The sequence below is a fragment of the Canis lupus genome, chromosome 8 (genome assembly GCF_011100685.1).
Source record: "Canis lupus familiaris isolate Mischka breed German Shepherd chromosome 8, alternate assembly UU_Cfam_GSD_1.0, whole genome shotgun sequence".
NCBI lineage: Eukaryota > Metazoa > Chordata > Mammalia > Carnivora > Canidae > Canis > Canis lupus.
This window is the reverse complement of record NC_049229.1, coordinates 1853649-1873581: the sequence shown is the minus strand read 5'-3', so window position 1 is coordinate 1873581 and position 19933 is coordinate 1853649. Positions and strand designations below refer to the sequence as shown.

Here is a 19933-nt window from a genome sequence, read left to right as displayed (position 1 = left end):
GCCCCGCCCGAGGCTGCCGCAAACACCGTGGAGCGCGCAGGCCCCGGCCCAGCAGCCCGCGGTGCGGGAGGGGCGGCCCCGCTTCAGCCTCAGCCAGCCGGGGCGGGGGGCGCCTGGCGACAGCTGGGGGGCTCCGGGGAGGGTGTCTCAAGGAAAGGGTGGTGGGTGTGCGGGGGGGGGCCGGGCCTACGGGGCCGGGCCTGGGAACCGTGTCTCCACCTTCCTCCTCCAGCCCCGGGGGCAGGACCCTCGAGTCCCCGCCTGGCTCTGAACCCGCCGGCACGCCGTGACCTTGACCTCTCTGTGCCTCCACTAACCCCTGTCCCGACACCTGGGCTGCGAGGGTCGGCCCTCCGCCGCCAGCACCCCGAGGGCAGGTGGGAAGCTGGGTGCGCAGCGCAGGGTGCCTTCTTGTGGAGGGGCAGCCGCAGCACAGCTCTCACGGCGGGGACCACGACGCTGCAGCTGGCCCGACCACCACCGAGGGCTGATTACAGTTGTGCCTGCAGTGCTGAGTCGGGGGAGCAGAGGGCACTGCTGGCCCCAGGCCCAGGGCGGGTGCTGAGGGGTCCCTGGCCCCCACCCAGGCCCGTCATAAGCTGACCCTCCCCAGTGAGAGGCACTGTTGTCTGCTGGGCTGAACCCGGGACCTGCCATAGAGAAGCAAGGGGCCCCCCCAGGGTCAGGCCTGGATCGAGGTCCCCCCAGCCAGAGTTGGTGCAGAGCCCTGCCAGGAGGGAGAGGAGAGGAGAGGAGAGGTCGTGTGCTGCAGCCCCTCCTACAACCCGGTCCAGCGACCTCGGGAAGCCAAGTGCCCACATCTCATCCCAACTTCCAGCTCAGCGGCCCCACTTGTTCCCTGAACTGGCCCCAGGGAGTATCCACACCGTGGAAACGGGCAGAAGCTCAAATCACAGCTGCTTTTTTTTTCTCCCCAGAGAGTGAGTTACTAAACAGGATGAAGACCCCATGGACCAGGATGGGGGCAACACCATCCTAGGAGCCTAGAGCACGTCCTGGAGGGCAGAGCTCGTCTGGTCCCCAGTCCACCTCTGCTGATGGCAAAACTGAGTCCAGGCAGGGGCCGCTCAGGGTGATGCAACAAGGCTCGCTTGGATGGGGGTCCAGACCAGGCCTTCTGCCCTCACACGTGAGTTCCGCCCATTACCCAGGGACCCTCCTGACAGCCGGGGCAGGTTCCGGTCCAGGGGGCTCCAGGTGCCAAGTTCTGGACTGCCGCCTGCCTCTATCCTGCACACACCCCAGTCCCTCTCTGTCCTGGGCCCTGGGCTTGGGGCCCCTGAGATGTGTGAGCCATGCCCTGCTCCCAGGGCCACAGCTTCCTACTGGGACAGTCACACCAGGTGTGATCATGTGCTATAACGGGGGCGGCAGCAAGAGGCACAGAGGGCGGCATCTAACCTGTGCTGTAGAGTGGGGACGGGCAAAGAGCTGGTTTCTACAAGGCTTCTCAGAGGAGGGTCTGTCAGAGAAACTGAGGCTGGGCAGTGGCAAACCTGTGGATCAGCGCCCGGCTCCCCAGGCGGGATGGCAGGCCCGGGTCCACACCTCTGGGCAAGGGACACATCGTACAGTGGGCGCTATGCAATGGGGTAAGCCCCGCCCCCATCCCGTCCCTGCCACACTGCTCCCTGAAGACATGGGGCCAGTGTCAGGCGACTAATACGGCTCACTTCACTAAGCTGGAGGGTCATGGGCTGGTGTGTGGGTCCCTGCCCCCCTGCATCCTCTGCTGGAGGCTCATGGGTGGTGTGTGGGTCCCTGCCCCCCCCAACCCCTTGTGTCCCCATGTCCCATGCTGGAGGGTCACAGGCTGGTGTGTGGGTCGCTGCCCCTGCCCCCTGCGTCCCTACGTCCCCATCACCTGCACCGAGGAGCGGGAGGCCCGGGCCTTGTTGAGCGTGCGCCGGCGCTCCCAGCGGTGAATGGAGTCTTGCACCTCCACGCTCAGCTGCCGGGTCACTGTGATCTTGTCATAGTTCTTGATGTGCTCTAGGGCCCCGTAGGTGGTGGTCAGGTAGTAGGACCCTGTGGAGAAGAGGGTGTACGAGCTGAGGGGAGACCTCCAGCTGCTCCAGGCACCCCCCCCCCACCGCTGCCTGGGGCACCTCGGTGTCACCTGGTCACCTGTGGAGCTACAGCCCCTGCATGGCACCCCTACCAACTCGCCAGCTTCCTCAAGTCCCGCCCCTGGAGCTGTCAGGCCCTGCTTGGTTCAAAAGACTGTCTTTGGCTCCCCCTTCAGGATGGAATTTATTTTTCAAGTAAGTTTTATTTTTTTTTCAATTTTCAAAAAAAAATTTTAAAAGATTTTATTTATTTGAGCGAGTGAGCAAGAGAGAATAAACGGTGGGGGTGGGGGCAGAAGCAGAGGGAGAAGCAGGCTCCCTGGTGCCCCCTCAAGTGAGTTTTTATTTTTCAAATAGGCTTTGGAATCTTTTAAAATTTAAAGGACACACGAAAAAGTGACCATTGTCTGTAGGGTGGGGACAGGGGTGGCTGGGAGACTTCTCACTACATGGTGATACATGTATGTGCGTGTGCACGTGTGTGTAGACAGACACACACACGTCTCCTAGTCTAAATAAATAATTTTCAAAAGACATATTAAAGTTTTAGTTATAGTTATACTTTTACACACAGTGTTTAAAGATTTAAGGGAAGTAAAAAATTCAAATTCTTCATTTCCCCATTCCTTTTACTTCTTACATCTGTTACATTCACATCTAAGGTAGTTTAAGCTTTGAGAGACTTCGGATTTCCGCAAAATTTACAGGAAGTTTTCAGATGAAAGATAGTAATTTGCACAGATGCTTCCAAGTTCACTGTTTTTAGGTTGCTAGGGGTTTGGGCTAAGATGTTAGCAGAGTGGGGCGCCTGGGGGGCTCAGGCAGTGAAGCATCTGCCTTCAGGTCGGTCATGACCTCAGGGTCCTGGGATGGAGCCCCATAGCAGGCTCCCTGCTCTGCAGGCTCCCTGCTCCCTCTCTTTCTCTCTCTCTCTCTCAAATAAATAAAATCTTTAAAAAAAGATGTTGGCAAAGCACTGACCCCATGGAGCCCTGTCATTCTGGAGAGATGGAGGGTGGCTTGGTCAAGGTTGTGCAGCCCCTTCCCAGGCCTCCTCCCAGGCCCTTTAGGGACCAGGAAAAGGATTTCTCTCCTGATGCTTCTTTTTTTTTTTAAGATTTTATTTATTTTCTCACTTCTTATTTATTGGGGGTAGAGAGGGAGGGGGACAAGCAGACTCTGCGTTGAGTGCAGGGCTCAGTGAGGAGCTTGATCACAGGACCCTGAGACCCATGACCTGAGTGGAAATTGCGTCAGAGGCTATATAACCCGCTGAGCCACCCAGGTGCCCTGGTGACAAAGATCTCTGAGGTGAGGCCAATTCTCCTCCTCGTGACCCACCCAAATCCCATCTTCTCTTTTTATTTTTTCTGAGTAACAGAACTCTCCTTTCAGGGGGAAGGAATAATGAACTAACGATGCTCACTTCCCACGCAGCTGGGAGTTGAGGGCAGGAGACCCCATCTGGCTGAGATGTAAGAGGTGGCGGGAGGACCTTTTGACTTTCAGCGGGAAGCCTTTTGACTGGGCTGACATAGGCCTGGTGTTTTTGCCTGTGCTCCTCCGTCCTGCCTGGGACACACAGGGAGCCTAGCTGCCTACTGACGGGAGGGGACAGGCTTGAGGACAAAGGCTCCTGTCCCACAGCACAGAGGGCTGGCCTTGACGTCCTGATGGCAGGGCCAGGAAGGGCCATTATCAGCAATTGCTTATCCAAGGACTTCTTGATTGCTGCGCCTCCGTTGTGAGTTAGCTACAGCCCCAGGCATCCCCATTACGCTGGAGAAGGCTCCCCGACATTGCACCCCACATAGCTGGGGAGGGTGTGACTAAGGTCAGGGCAAATTGGAGGGGGAGCTGCTGCCTCTCACCAGAGAAGAGGCCCCACCAAGCTACACCTGTGTCTTCCTTTTGGGGAAGGCCGAGAGCCAGCTGTGCCAGGCGCCCTGCCCCAGGGCCGCCAGCTTTGGCTGTCCTGCAAGTCCCTCTGCTCCCGCCCGCTGGCTGTTCCCCGTGCCCACCCCCCCACCCCCCCGCCCCACCGGGCCCTGCCTTCCGTGTTTCTGGCTGCGGACAGAGGCGCGGAGTGCAGCACGGTGACTCGGCATGTCCAGTATCAGAGGCAGAGAGCACAGGCTAGGTCTGGGTCGTGTAGCAGCAGCCCTTTCATCTCGGGGGGGTGACTGTCCTCTCTGTGCCTGTTTCCTCCTTCACTTTTCCCAGGATGTGGTGGAAAGTAAATGAGATGAATGCCTGCAAGTGCAGGGCTTCAAAACGTGTGGGCTATGTGGGGTGAGGTGACCCAAGCCCGGGGGGCTTCTCACCCTCCTGGGGCGATGCCATGCGGCGCCCTCCAGGACAACTCGGGGGCAGGTGACCCCTCGTACCCTGAGTTTGGGAGCCGGCTGCTCCCTTTGGGGAAGCGTGTTGTCCTCTGAAGGAGAGGACTCCCTACTCCCGTGAAGATACTTGCAGAGTGGCCAGCTGTCAGCCAGGGTGCAGAGGGGACGTGCACATGGACGTCCAGGAGGGCGCTTCTGGGAGAGGTTTGGATCTTGAGCAACTGCCTGGGTCTCCATTTGCCCTTCCTTGCTCAGAGTGGTGGGAGCTGCAGAGACAGACTAGGGGGCCCGGGTTCCCTCTGCCCAGTGCTCAGGCCCTCTCTGCTTTTTGTAGGAGTCCCTGACCTCTCACGCCTCATAAGCCTCCTGCAAGGAAAGCAGGACTGAGGGGTATCTGGGGGTTCCATCGGCTAGGCGTCTCCTTCAGCTCAGGTCACTATCCCCGAGTCCTGCATCTGCTTCTCCCTCTCCCTGTGCTGCTTCCCCTGCTTGTGTACTCTCTCTCTCTCTCTCTCTCTAATAAATAAGTAAATTGACAGACTTAAAAAAAGAAAGCAGGACCCACTCACTGGTCTCTGACCTGTTTAGCACCTCTCAGAACCAGCTGACAGAGCACAAGGGTCTCAGAGGGCACAAAGCCAAACTCACAGGCTGTTGGTCACATGCACAATGCTGGAGCGCCCCGTCGGGTTGGAAACCCCAGATATAGCCCAGCGCACGTACCTTCCTAAGCCAGGGGAGTCAAGTGACTTGTCCAGGGCCCGCACAATCGGAAGCAGGTCCAGGACAGAAATCCAGTCTGAAAACCACTCTTTTCATTAGACCTGCATTAATTCCCCTCTCTCAGTGGAGCAACGCCAGTTTCTAGGAGGGAGGGTTCCCTGAGGGTCTGCCCCTGCCCCAGGTGTGTCCGTGCTCCCAAGAGTACCAAGGCCAGGGCTCTGCCCTCCCCTTCCCCCCAGGCAGGCTCTTCTTTCTACCTGACACTACGGGGCGTTGGGGGTGGAGCGCCGTGCAAGCCAGCAGCCATGTAGGACAGGAGGCAAAGCTGGGGACGCTGCTGCCCCTTGTGCTCATCTCTCTGCCCCCAGAGCCTTCTAGATAGATGGAAGGCTGCTGGCTGTCAGTCAGACCTGGACCTGCGTAAGCCCGTACCCAAGACAGATAGCGAGCCCCAAGTCATCTCAGGAAGGAAGGCCAACAGCAGCATGGCTTGGGTGCTGACTTCCCACTTGGGCTCTCAGAGCAGGAACAGAGAGAGGTGTGGGGAGGCCTTTTGGTTTGTGTAACACATCACCAAGTTTGTCCTGTGGCCCTCAGAGCTGCCAGGGGCCGGGTCTGTCACCGCAGGGTCAGGGTCTCAAGGGCGGGGAGGGAGGGGCCATGTGCAGGCCTTGCAAGTACCGCCCCGCCCTCAGCTTCATTCCCAGCACTCGCCTCTCACAATCCCCAGGAACCTTTCCATGTGGGGCTTGAAAGGGGGTGGCTGCAGGGTGTTCGAGCAGCCTTGGGTCAGAACCCTGAGCCCTGCATATTCACTCGTATGTGGCCGGTGTCAGAAACGCTCCACAAGCCCAGCAGAGCCCAGTGTCCCTGCCTGGAGGACCCGGGCTTTTCCCCCCCAAACCCTGTAGAGGCTTTAGGAACAGGAGGAAGACCTAGGGGGCCATGGCAGGACTGGGGTGGGGCAGCGCAAACCCACAGGAGAGGGGGGTTGGGTCAAGGATGTCCCTGCGCCTGGCCTGCAGCCCCACTTGGCCACAAGGATGCAGGGTGAGGATGCAGAGGGAGTCATGGTGGCCAGGGCATAGCTGCCCACCACGGGAGGGCCGGCCAGCGCCCAGACCATGGCAGAGCTGCCCGATCCTGCTCCACCTTGCACAAGGCTTTGTGGACACTGTCTCGAGCACTGTCTATGACACCCTGCGCGGTTGGGGCCAGTCCTGAACAGGCTCTGTAAGTGATTTCTTCCCTGGGAGCTCAGCAGCAGTGCCCACTGGAAAACATGAAAATCCGAAAAAAAGTAGAGAAGGCACTCTGCTCTGTGCTCGGCCCTCCACGATCGTCTGAGCAATGCCCTGCCCTGCTGCGCTATCCCACTAGCCTACTTCATTTCTTCTCAACATCCACGGGATGTGATCAGATGTGAGATTTTTTTCATCTGTCAGACCTTAAATAAATTAAGCAAATAAGCATCCTCTCTCTCCCAACTGGAATAAAATTTTACAGGAAAGGGGACCTGTTGTCACCTGGCTCAGTCAATATCTGTTGAATGAATGAGTATAAGGCCTTTCCCCAGGTGACTACTGAGTCTAAATACTTGTTTTATTGTTTTATAAGACTTTTTTTTACATATTGAGGCTACTAACTCTTGGTATGCTAATTTGAGAACACTTTTCTCTGGTGTATCTTATTCTATTATGGTGATTTTTGACATGTGAAAGTTTTGCCCTCAGAGGTCACATGTATGGTAGCCAGGGGACAACAGCTAATATTCCTGCTGAGAGCTCTGGGTGGGCTGCTATACTACTCAGGGGCTAGCCCTAGGAAATGGGATATTCAGGATTGGGGTAGGAAGCCAGTTCTGCCACAGTAACCTAACCCTCCTTGCCTCCCCTTCCTTGCTAACTTTTCCCTTAGATTGTGGGAGACACATAGTGTTGTTGGGAGGCCCCGGCCCACCCCTCAGCCTCACGGTGCTTCCGCGTGCATTCTCAGGGCTGGACAAATCAAGGAGGCAGGCCCATTGAGGCCTGAGGTAGAGGCCTGCAAGTGTGGGGCTCAGAACAAAGCAATCATTCATTCTCACGGGACTATCAGCCTCGCCTGCCTTGCCCTGCACTGTAGCCCATGTGCCTGGGACTCGTGGGTGGAGACATGAATGGGTGGGTGGACATAGGGTAGGTGGCTGTGTGTGCAGATGGATGGATAGATGGATGGATGGACGGACAGACAGACGGGTGGGTGGAGAGATGGACGGATGGATGATGGATGGATGGGCAGACAGATGGAGGGATGGACAGATGGGTGGATGCACCAGCCAGTGGACAATCACTGCTGGAGGAAGCCCGGCTTCCACTGAATTCTTACAGTCCCTGGAAGACAAGTTGTCCCAACTGCAGAAAACATTTAACTAGTGACGGAAATAGTCTCAGGGTTGGGAGCCCTAGCGAAGCATCTTTGTGACAGCAAACTTCAGGGCTCTGCATGCTCCCCTGAGTTTTCAAGATCTCACGGAACCGGCCTGTCACACTGTTGCCCCAGAGACTGATGTGTCCCCCTTGCAAACAGATGCAAGGAAGACCAGCTGATCTCAGGAACCGCAGGGCCCTGGGAGTCGCACCCCAGCCTCTGGGGCTGATGGCTGCGAGGAGCCTGCGGGGCACGCCCAGACAGCGGGGCGGGCTGTCCCTCAGGGAGTCTGGGTGGATGAGTGGCCCCAGCCAAGTGGGTGGGGGAAGTGGTGGAGAAAGACGAAAGGGGAAGGGAAACCAAGCGTGGGGCGGAACAGACCACACCTCTCCCATCACCCCCCTGGGGTGCGGGGCTCCCTGCCCACAGGACCCAGCCAGGCTGGGTGAGCAGGGGCCAACTGGTCCCAGGGCTGCCCCCATCTAAGAACTAACTATATATTCCCACTCAGGTTCCCTCTCACGCATCCGTCCATTGCTTCAGCCTTATCTTCTGTGCTACCAGCAACCGTAGTTCCCTCTGTGGAGAAAGCCTTTCCCCCTCCTTCAGCTGTCTGGCTTCTGTCCAACCCTCAGTGCTCAGCTCAGCTATCACCTCCTCCTGGAAGCTCTCCCTGACTGCACAGCCTGGGCAATGTGCTCCCATACACGCGGCTGTGTTTGTCAAGCAGTGGTGACCAGGTTTGTTTGTTCACCGGCTCCCGTCGGCCCACAAGCTCCCCTAGGACGGGCCTCTGGGGGGCCTTGTGTCCTGTCTCCAGGGTCCTGGGTGTCTGGCACCCAGGAAGGTGTATGGGGCTGTACAGGGCAACCTGGGGGCCTAGACGTGGGCCTGGCGTGCAGACTCACCCTCCCCCAGCTGTAGGGCGGGGTCCATGAGCTCCATCATGTACTCCACGTTGAGGAGCATCTCCGCGAGGTTGCTGCGGGCCAGCACGTACATAAGCACTGGCAGGAAGTCGTCTGCCCCATAGGGCTTCCCTGCGGGGACAAGGGCAGAGGCAGTGAGTGCAAGCTTCTCGAGAGCTGTGCCCAGGCCCTGCAGCATGGGGCACGGTGACCCCTGCACAAGGACCCCCTGAGCAGGATGGGGGTGACCTGGGGTCAGCCTTCTCAGGGGAGCTGCAGACATCCTCCAGGTCTGAAGTGGAAGAAGGAACCACGAGAGGCACCGTCCACTGCAGAGGGCATGACCCACCTGCCCTCTCCCCAGCTCTTTCCCCCTCAACATACCTTTGCTGCTGGTCTCTTTTATTTTTAGGGATTTTATTTTTAAGTCATCTCTACACCCCACATGGAGCTTGAACTCACACCCTGGGATGGAGAATCACATGCTTTGCTGACTAAGCTGTCGGGCGCCCAGGTCCCTCCTTGCTGCTTATTTGACAGCCAAGTTCATGGAGCCACCTGGAAGCAGCTGTGTGTCTTTCGTTTTTTAACTGCACTTTTATTTTTTATTAATTTTATTTATTTGTTCATGAGAGACACGGAGGGAGAGGCAGGCTCCCAGCGGGGCCAGATGTGGAACTTGATCCCAGGACCCTGGGGTCACGCCCTGAGCCGCAGGCCCATGCCCATCCCCTGAGCCCCCTGTGGCGGCTGGCAGCTCTCTCTAACAGTGACATGTCCTGAGAAGTTTCTCCATCCCTTTCTACCTCAGGCCTCCCCGTCCACCTGCAGCATAGATAGCCTTAACTCTCCCTCTCAGTGCTCCCTGGCGGGAGAGCCCTGCATTCTAGCCTCACTCTATGGGCTCAGCAGGGGGGCCCTCCTGAGGGGTTCTTTACAAATAGCTCTGAAAGGAATAACCCATTGCCTCTGCTCTGTGGGAGATGCTCCCAGGCTCAGAGCACCTGGGGAAGACATGGGGTGAACAGCAGGCCCGAGACTCTGGGGAGTCTCTCCCAGCACGGGTCCCACTGGCTCTATGGACGGATGGTTTGGCATCATCAAATCAGTCTCCCTGCAGAAGGAAGAAGTCCTCCAAGGACGGGATGCCCTGCAGTCCCCCAGGGGACACCTGCATGCCCGAGACTCTGGGGAGCAGGACAGTCGGCTGAGCAGCTAGCTGTGCACAGGGTGGTGGTGGGGAAGGTCCTGTGGGGTCCCCAGCCCATCTTCTCACTTCCTCCTACCTAAGGGGGTTCAGGGCTCAGACAAAGCTCCCCAGACTCCGCTGGAGGTAACAGAAGGAATAGCGCAGAAGGATCCATGACTGCTGCCCCTTGCGTCTTGGGGGAGATGAATATTGGGTCCAAATACATGCCGAGCAATTACAGCTTTTTCAGGTTTGTACTTGACACATTTTTACAAAGGACTTAGGTGAGCCTCAGGAAGCGCGTAATAAAACAGTAAAATCTGAATAAAAACGTAAGATGTGATGTGATTTTTGTGGATTCTGGTGGGGACCAGAAAGATATGAGTGAAGGAAACAGTGGGAAAGAGAGATGATCACAAAGTTATAAGAAGGCCCCTATGCCGCCGGAAAAATAAAACAGATAAGGCAGGACCCGAATGATGGCTCCCTCAGGAGGGAGCGTTTGACTTTGAGTCTCCTGGTGGCCAAAGTGAAGAGGAAAACAGTCATTAACTTCTCATTGTCCATAAGAAGAAAACACCAGTTTCTCAGAGGCACCAAGTCGTTTGTTCAAGGCTTAGGGGCTGACACCAACATTAACCACGTGGCTTCACTTCCTACGTGAGGCATACAATCGACAAGTTCCTTCGCACACATGGGGGCAAAGTTCACTTAGTGATTTTCACTTCCTTGCCTCAGGACACAGATCAGGGTGAGTGTCTCCAGGGGGGAGACAGGGAGGCGAATTTCATAGGTCATCATGCATGTTCCCCTGCAGTCCTTGTAACAATGACGAGAAATTGGCCCCTTCAGGGGAAAGAGCCCTGAGGGGGAGGAAGGGATGAGAGAGGCACAGAAGCCCACCAGGCTGGGCTGCGTCCTAACTTCTGCAGAACGTGGGCTGCAGATCCCAGTAAGTGGTCAGCATGGCTCGGCCACGGCCCACCTGGTCATTCACTCACCCACCCCTCCACCCACCCATCCCTCTATCCATCCATCCATCCATCCATCCATCCATCCATCCATCCATCCTTCCATCCATCCATCCCTCCATCCACCCATCCATCCCTCCATCCCTCCATCCACCCTTCCATCCCTCCATCCACCCATCCGTCTACCCATCCCTCCATCCACCCATCCGTCCACCCATCCCTCCCTCTGTCCACCCATCCACCCGTCCACCCATCCGTCCACCCATCCATCCACCCATCCAAACCCTCTTATTAACCACTCTGTTCCTTGAGTGTTACCCACCCAGGTAGTAAGATCTGATTTTCTGGGTTCCGGTGGGGACCAGAAGGAGGCCAGTGAAGGAAACAGTGGGAAGGAGGTTTTGAAAGGAGTGGGAGAGCTCGGTATTGATCAGCAGCCCCTCCGGAGGCGTTCTGCCCCCTTGCCCAGCCTGGCCAGGCCGGGGCCCTCGGGGTCCCTGGGCCCCACCCTGAGGGCACAACCGAGCAGCACATCCATGCCTCCCCAACCCAGCCAGGCCCGTACTGGCTCCTGCATCTGCACGGCCCACCCCGTCCAGCGCTGGCGCCGCTCCGATAATGTCCACCCGGGGTTGGGGGGGGGGGTGCCCTCTTGCCCACAATTCCTCCTAGCTCGGTTTTGCAGGGAACAGTGTGCCCAGTGGCCTGCTTCCTGGCCAGCGCTCAGCCCCTACATCTGCAAATGGGGGCCAGCGAACACCAACCCTCATGGCCTCTTGGGGTTTTCAAGACAACAAGATGAGAAAATACAAGAGTTCAGGACTTGCAAAAACTGCTACGGAAACATAAGCTATGACTAACGTCTCTGTTCTGTTTTCTCAAGTTGCCTCAGTTTTCCTGCCTGTGAGATACGCAGGTTGCAGGAGCCGGTAACGCACAGCACCAGGAAGCAGGTTGGACCCAGAGAGCCAGCCTCCGCATACTTCGTGCCCGCTGTGTGACCTCGGACTTGTCGCTTCACCTCTCTGAGCCTGTATTTCTGGTCATGCATGATGCGACACTGGTCACAGGACATGCTATGGGATTTTGGTGAGAACCCTACACACAGATTTACGCAGGCTGCCCCCCATGATCCCATGGAAAATGCCTGCTCAGAAACCTCCATTCCTCCCATTCCCACTCTGCGTTCTGAGGCTCTCTGGTTATTTGTTTCGGGTCCCGGTCCCCTCCCTGCACAAGACGAGTTTGTTTTGGAGAGAGCAAGCTTTCCCCTGAACCATTATTAAACCTGAGCCACGACTACAGGGTTCCCAGGGCAGGGGGGTAGAGGGGGTTGTGCTGCAAGATGTTTCTCATGTGGACCATTTAGTTATGAGAATCCTGGCGCCCAGGAAAGTCCTGTGCCTCTGTGCTATGAGCCAGGAACTGAGGTGACACATCCTGTGCCTGCGGGAACCTCAATCTCACGCTGGCCCGGAGCTCATGATGGTCCCTGGGCCCCTTGGATCACCAATCTGTCCCTGGTATTCTGTTCATGATTCACCAAGGAACACAATGGGACAAAGGCTGACGTGCTGTTGGGCAGTGTCTCCCTGCCAGGGTGACGCTGCCCTTCAGGGGTCATCTGGAGTCGCTTTTCGCTTGCCACACTACAGCCCATGAGGTGCAACTGGCACCAAGGCCAGGGCTGCTGCTGAGGGTCCCACAATGCCAGGACAGCCTCTCATCGTACCAGTTTCTGCAGCCCCCATGTCTGCAGTTCTAAGCACAAGAAGCCCGGCTTGAGGGGACAGCAACTTTCAGCAAGAAGGATGGTCTGGCCCCGGTTCTGGTTGGGGCTCGGAGGCCCCTGGACTGTGGCCCTGAGCCCTGTGGGGAAGCAAAGTTATTGCTTGCTCTTCCCCTTGTGTACTTCCTGGGAGCCACGGCCAACGCTCAGGATGGGCTCTGGGGCCCCTCTCCTTGGGTTGCACCTCGGACCACCCATGAGCACCCCTTCCTTGCGTCCCCAGGTCACAGCGTGGGGCATAGCAAAGCTGAGCAGGACACCAAGCTCCCAGCCAGGTTCCCAGCCCCAGGCGACCCCTACACAGACCCCATGAGTCCCCCTGCACCAGCCCCCAGCCCAGTGTTTCAGCATTTCCTGGACACCAGCCCTTGCTGGGGACCTTCCCATTTCTGTCAAGGAGCCCCCTGCTCCCGGCCTGGGAGGATCCCCTTCCCCTCGGGCCCTCGGCTGCCTGTGGCCAGAGCCCCAGTGAATCCTCCTCTGGCTGCTTCCTGCACTCACTCACCCTTTGCTTTTTCCAGCCCTGCTCCCCCAAGCCTGCCCTCCCAGCAGGATCTCTGTCCTTGGACCCACCGTCCCCTGACTTGTCCCCTGAGCCTATGGTCACTTTTCTTCTCAAGAACCATCAGGGTCCCTACAGCTGGGAGAATCAAGTGCAGACCCGTTGGCCTGAGTTCAAGGCCTTCCATGTCAGGCCCATAAACATGTGTCCAACACGATGGACTCGACTGCCTTCCGGCCACGCTGTCCAGCTGATGGACTGAGCACGGGTCACCTGCATCCCAGCCCCAGGCTCCTACCACAGTCACCCAGCTGGTGCGCTTCTCCTCACACACCGCAGGCCTGAGCCTTCCTTCTGCGTCCCACCCGGCATCCCACCTGGCATCCCACCTGGCACCAGTGCTCGTGGGGTGCTCTCCATTCATTAATTCCTCAGGCAGCTCTGTGAGGCAGGTTAGACTCCCCTCACGAGACGAGGAGCGGGTAGCCCTTTGGCTCAGGTCACATGGCTACGATGTGGTTGGCCACGAATGGGGTCGAACCGTTCCTTACCTGCAATCCCCTGCCCCTGCTGCTTCAACATTCCCTCCCCAGTCCCACCTCCTTTTTTTTTTAATAAAATAATTTTTTATTGGTGTTCAATTTACCAACATACAGAATAACACCCAGTGCTCATCCCGTCAAGTGTCCCCCTCAGTGCCCGTCACCCACTCACCCCCACCCCCCCGCCCTCCTCCCCTTCCATCATCCCTAGTTCGTTTCCCAGAGTCAGGAGTCTTTATGTTCTGTCTCCCTTTCTGATATTTCCCACACATTTCTTCCAGTCCCACCTCCTTAAGGAAGCCCTCTGGGCTGTCCAGCTCCTGGTGCTTACTCTACACTCTACTTGCCAACTTCTGCTCAGGATGACACTCAGCCTTTGTCACCTTCCCACATACATTGGTCGGTGCTGAATCGCAAGCCATCCCTGGCACCCCAAGGGTACTTTCATTCCTTGTGCCTGCTCACCCAGTTCCCTCTGCACATCTCCACCACCACCCCTCTGCTTTCCCTTACCTGCTCCAGCTTCCAGACACCGGGACTATTGCAGAGCCGGCCTTTCCCTTGGGCTGTGAGCTGACAGGTGAGCTAGGCCAAGCCTCTTAGCCTCTCCGAGCCTCTCTAGGCCCCAGCACAGGGCCTGGGGTGTCATACGCAGACCGTGGGCTAAACGGAGCCACACACTGTCCCCACTGGCTCCCATGCTGTCCCGTCAAGGCTGGGGCCGCGGTCAAGGAGATTAGGATCCGCTGCGGGTCTTAAGACAGCAGTGTGCTGGGAATGCCCAACAATTGGCTCTCCCGAAAAGAACACAAGCCCTGATTTGCAGGTTGGCCCATGTCTGTGTGTCAGTGTTTCCACGGGGGCTCATGTCAAGCTCCCATGTGAACACAGGGCAAAGAGGAGCAGCATGATTGGTCCTCCTGACTCAGCACACCAGTGGCCCCGGAACCACCAAAGCCCAGCTCGCTGCAAGCAAACCAAGGTCCAGAGAAGTTCACTCAAAGCCCCGCAGCTCGAGGCACAGCAGTGGAGCTGTGATGGGCACCCAGGCTCCTGTCCCTGATGAGGTGGGAGATGCCCGCATAGGCGCTCTGACCCAAGAGGTGGGGGCAAACAGAAGCTTCAAGCATTACTTGGGGGCACTGGGTCCTCCCTGACATGGCAGGGGGAGCTGCACTGCGTCCTCCCCAACACGGCAGGGGGAGCTGGGGCGGCATTCTCCCTCCCAGGGCCCGGGAGCCACGGCAGGAGCTGAGCCTTGTGTGCGGCGTGTTGGGGATGCTGCGGACGGTCCAGGAAGGCCCTCCTGGCTCAGGACATGGCTTGTGGGCAGTGGGGACCGCGGCCCCCAGGCTGTAGGGGAAAGCCCCCTGGATCCTGAGCATCCTGGCTTCCTGTTGGCCTAAGTCCCGTCTGTTTTCCACCTGGAGGTCGGGGGGTCTGGGGCAAACTCACTCCCAAGAGCTGGTGCCCCATGCCTGTTTCACCAGCCAGCAGGTCTGGGAGGAGAGTTCTGGTAAAAGGGGCTGAGCCTGTTCACTGGGGTCACGCTGCAGCAAGGAGCCAGCACTAGGAAGCTCCCTACTCTTCCAGCTCCGTGGCCTGGGGCCATGCGCTCCCAGCCCCAGTGTGCTTGCCTGAAAACTGGGAAGAGTGGTGAGCCTGCCTCAGGCGGTCACTGTGGGGTGCAGTGGGCATCGCCAGCGGCTGGCTGAAACATTAGGCTTTGTCATTAGGAAGAGGGGAGCTGGCCAAGGTTCCTATAAAGGGCGAGGTGGTAATTGTTCCCTGAGGCCCAAGTACTCTGCTGGGGGGTTGCCGTGAAAGCAGATGCCTCCAAGAGTGGGTGGGACTGTTCCCATGGGTTTATTTACAAACTCAAGTTGGAGGCCAGAGCTGACCCCAGGCCTTCGTCTGCAGACCCCAATCCAGGTGAAGGCTCTAGCTATAACCGCCCCTCCCAATCCATTCACGGGGTTCTTGCTGAATGCAGCGGCTGATGCAACAGTCCTGGGGCAGACAAGGCTCCCGACCTGACAGGCTTTGGCTCTTGCCCTCCACCATGCTGCCCACCAAAAGCCACTCCCTTTCTCCAGGAAGTGTGACTCGAGGACCCACCTCTGCCAGCCGGGCGGATGCCCTGATGATGGGTTTCCCCCACCCTGTCTCTGTGGAGTGGAAACACAGATGCTTTCCACTGACCCAGGGACGCCTCCCCGGCCTCCTAACGCAGACAGCAAGCTCCCAAGGCCTCCCAGCCCTTCACCCCGTCGGCCTCAGCCAGTCTGCTGGCGGGTTTGGGCACCTGAGGACACGGTTCGTCCTTCTGCCTCCTGATTTATTACCCGCCTCTCCTCCCTGGAATGAAAGCTTGGTGAGGGCAGAGGCCCATTGGGGGCACCGTTCGTGGGCGGTGCTGGCCTAGTGCCCGGGACACAGTCTGTGTTCAATAAATGTATCTGCCAAGGGAATGCGTGCATGTGGTTTGCCACACAGCATGACCGTCCCTTGTCTCCTGCTCCGTTTCCCGCTTGAATTTGTGACCCTCATAAGAAAGGACGGGGTTTTCCTGGTAACAGGCATGTCATCAAGAGAGGTCAGTGGGGACTGTTGAACGGACGCATTTGATAAAAGCACAGGCCAGCAGGAAGTAGGGAGTGTCTGAGGGGGTTTTCAACGTCATTTTCTAGTGGATGCCTCTGACGGCGGGGGCGGGGGTGGCCCGGTGGCCTGGCTTCCCCGCTGCCCCCCATGGCACCCCCCCTCCGCCATGCCCCAGGCGCCCCGAGAGCGCTCTGCAGCGGCTGTGAAAGTCCGGGGTCAGAGCCGGAGTCGGGGCAGCAGCAGGGCAGCAGCAGGGACGGTGGGCGGCTGGAGGCCTCCTGGCTTGAGGTGAGCAGCCAGCGCTCCGCCCACGGGCCCCCTCACCACCCTGCGGGCTTCTCTGCAGATGCTGCCTGCACGTCACTTCTGCTTTGAGCAACACCCATCCCTGTAATCACTCCGGCACAGCAGGTTCCTCTTTGGGGAGCCCAGCCCACCAGCCGGCACAGCCACACGGCTGCGGGTTCGGAGCCTGCAGCCCAGAGTCCAGCCCGGCTGGAGGAGGGCGAGGCCGCCTGTGACTCAGGCCTGCCTTCCCTGAGGTGGCCTCTGCCCCCGGACACCCCAGGGAGGCCGTGGATCAGCACGGGGCCCCAGATTCCAGTCCCAGCTCTAAGCACTTGCTGGCTCGGGTGTGACCCTGACGTGGCCGCCCCGGCTCACAGTGCCCCAGCATGCTCAACTATAAAATGGGGGCAACAGTAGCGCCCCCCAGGGAGGCGTGGGGAGGGTTCAGTGACTGGACAGAAAGAGATGAACATGGAGTCTGCTGGGCTCTCACATGTGAGTGACATCAGACATGCTGTGACACAGCCCAGGATGGCCGTGTGGCTCCTCCTGCTCAGAGCACACCATCCCAGGGGGCCTGAACCCCCCTCCTGGTGGGGGGTTTGGAAGCAAGGATATCAGGGCGCCTGGGGGGCTCTGTCAGTTAAACGTCTGACTCTTGCTGTTGGCTCTGGTCATGGTCTCAAGGTTGTGAGATCCAGCCTCATGTTGGGCTCCATGCTCAGCAGGGAGTCTGCTTGGGATTCCCTCCCCCTCTGTCTGTCCCCCCCACCTGTGCGTGCTCTCTCTCTCAAATAAATAAATAAATCTTAAAAAAAAAATCAAGGTTATGTTTTGCTTCCAGCCTGACCCTTACGTTCTCTCTGTCTGTGTCTCCCTCTCTCTGCCCAGGAGAGTTCATGAAACCTCCCTCCACCTAGATCCCTGGATGACCACATGGAGCACAGCCGACGCCCAGCCTTGCCCTCCTCCATTCACCTGGGCTAGAGTGAGAAATCAGCTCTCTCTGGATGACACTGCAGGGTTTACCTGTCAGACCAGCAAGCCTTTTTCCTCAACTAATTGTCGACTTACCTACCCATCTATGGCTCTTCTAAAAAGGCCAGAAACAAACCCACCAAAACACTAATTGCCTTTTTCAACAATAAACATTATTGACTTCCAGTTATCCCAAGGTGGCTCAGCGGTTGAGCATCTGTCTTCGGCTCAGGGTGTGATCCTGGAGTCCCGGGATCGAGCCCCATATGGAGCTCCCTGCATGGAGCCTGCTTCTCCCTTTGCCTGTGTCTCTGACTCTCTCTGTCTCTCATGAATAAATAAATAAAATCTTTAAAAAATAAACCACACACAATACTGACTTCTGTCATCAGAAATCAGATATTTTTTTTAACAGAGATTAAAAAAAAAACCAACAGGCTGACTTTCCTGTCAGTTCTCATGCCCTGGTCCCTGTCTCAGGCTCCTCAGGCTCTGGCTTCCACCCTCAGGCCCCACCTGCAGCAGCTGCAGACTCCCCACTGGCTCTGTGCTGGCTGCCAGGAGACAATGGTGAGGGCTCCCCAAGGGGCTCCAGGGCCTCCTGTCTGATCGCTGTCTGTGGGGCCTCCGGGCCCTCACTGCTCCCTCCCATTGCCTGCTCTGTATTGAAAGAAGGTTCTTGAGAAAGGACCTCGTGTGTACAGGTACCACACTTGTCCTTCCTTCCTCCTGCAGTGTAGGGCGGGGCCTGGCCTTGCCTCTGTTTGTCCCCCACAGCAGGGCCAGCCCTGAAGGTCTGTTCTTAGACTTGGGGAAGGTGAAAGTAACTGGCTTGTGAAAGCGACAGGAGAAACAGTTCTAGAAGTTCTCGCTGCCCTCACTAGGCCTCGGGAAGCCCATGGGCAACCCACGACGGCGGCCACTTGTGGGACGGGGGGCCATGCTTACCAAAAGCCATCGGCCTCGGCAAACCCCCGCTCTGCCCAACCCGGCCCTAGCCTTGCTGCTGTGGGGGGGCAGCACTCGAGCGCCCTGAGGTCTGTCTTGGGCTGGCTGCTGGGCACGGTTGTAAACGCACAGGCTTTGCAGTAAGATTCTGGCTCCGAATCCTGGCCCTTCTGTATCCTGGGCACAAGGAGCAACCACCCCTCTCGGAAGGATGGTCCAGCCAGTTGACTTGGGCCCGCGCCTTGTGCTGAGGCATCTTCTTATGGCCCTTGCAGGCTTGGCCAGCAGCCAGGCCTTGGGGACCCCGCAGGCTACTTCTGTGGCATCATGTGGTGCCTGGAGGCACACAGGTCACAGGGCTCCTGAGGGTGGGGCTGCAGTGCAAAGGGAGGCCCGCCGGCTGTTTTGGGGGGTGGTCAGTGCTGCGGCAGGCAGGGCCCTCCCTGGGTGGCTGGCAGCTCTGGGCTTCCATGCAGGGTGGCTGGTCCGCAGACCACATTCTGCGCAGCAAGTTTTGGGAAGCCTCTGGCCAAAGGGAGGGGTGAGTGGAATGCCTGGGGTACAGGGCCTGGTCCTGAGATCCCCCAGACCGAAGCCAGAGGGAGTTGGACAGTCAGTCAGGATGGAGCTGAAAACTCATAACCTCAATCTAATCACCAGGAAACATCTGACAAACACAAAATGAGGAACTTTCAATAGAAAGAACCAAAGGTGGGGGGTGGGGTGGGAAATCTGTATTCCTACAAGACCTCAGTGTCCCCAGCTAAAGGACACCCCACAGCTAGTGGCCACACCTGCCCCTCACCTGTTTCCCCAACGGGAGGAGGAAAGGCCGGGAAGGGCCTGGTGCACTTCAGCGACCCCCAGGTACACGGTGCCTCTGGTAAATTGTCGCATGGACGTGAATTTACAGAGCCGATGACGTCACCATGGGCATGAGAGAGAATAGCTCGACTCTGAGAACAGCATTTAGGGGTAAAGGGCCTAGACATAGGCCACTCATGCTCAGACGGCCCAGGAAAGACATCATGTGTGCACCAAAGAGTGTGTCGGTGATAAAGCCAATGAAATAAGGTACTGACAACCCACAGAGGGCAGGTGACGTCCCCATTCTAAGGTGGTGTTTCCATTCCTAATGTCTGTGAAGTTGAAGTCATTTACAAATGGAAGGTTTATTTTTATTTTTAAAAATATTTTATTTATTTAGGGGATCCCTGGGTGGCTCAGCGGTTTGGCACCTGCCCAGGGCGCGATCCTGGAGTCCCAGGATTGAGTCCCGCTTCGGGCTCCTGGCATGGAGCCTGCTTCTCCCTCTGCCTGTGTCTCTGCCTCTCTCTCTCTCTATGTCTATCATGAATAAATACATAAATAAATAAATAATCTTAAAAAATAAAAGATTTTATTTATTTATTCATGAGAGACACACAGAGAGAGGCAGAGGCATTGGCAGAGGGAGAAGCAGGCTCCATGCAGGGAGCCTGATGTGGGACTCGATCCCAGGACCCTGGGGTCACGACCTGAGCTGAAGGCAGACGCTCACCTGCTGAGCCACCCAGGTGCCCTGGAAGGTTTAAAAGCTAAAATATTTATGGGGCACCCGGGAGGCTCAGTCGGTTGAGCATCCGACTCTTGGTTCTGGCTCAGGCTGTG

General features: G+C 57.6%; 1 protein-coding gene and 1 long non-coding RNA gene across 3 annotated transcripts in view; one reads left to right on the top strand and one right to left on the bottom strand.

Annotated features, from left to right (window-relative positions):
- RIN3 (Ras and Rab interactor 3) overlaps positions 1–19933 on the bottom strand; it is a 104175-nt gene that overhangs the window by 990 nt on the left and 83252 nt on the right. The window contains exons 6-8 of one of the 2 annotated variants that reach the window (XM_038544124.1): positions 8473–8604; positions 1886–2049; positions 1423–1571 (exon numbers count right to left, since the gene is read on the bottom strand). In XM_038544124.1, the coding sequence (XP_038400052.1) occupies positions 1423–1571; positions 1886–2049; positions 8473–8604 (445 nt within the window). The remainder of the gene's footprint in view (positions 1–1422; positions 1572–1885; positions 2050–8472; positions 8605–19933) is intronic. The other variant, XM_038544123.1, reaches the window with a different exon arrangement.
- On the top strand, positions 182–17655 carry LOC119872806. The gene is made up of 3 exons (XR_005363012.1): positions 182–2285; positions 11516–11721; positions 17249–17655. It is a non-coding gene; the product is annotated as an uncharacterized LOC119872806 (long non-coding RNA).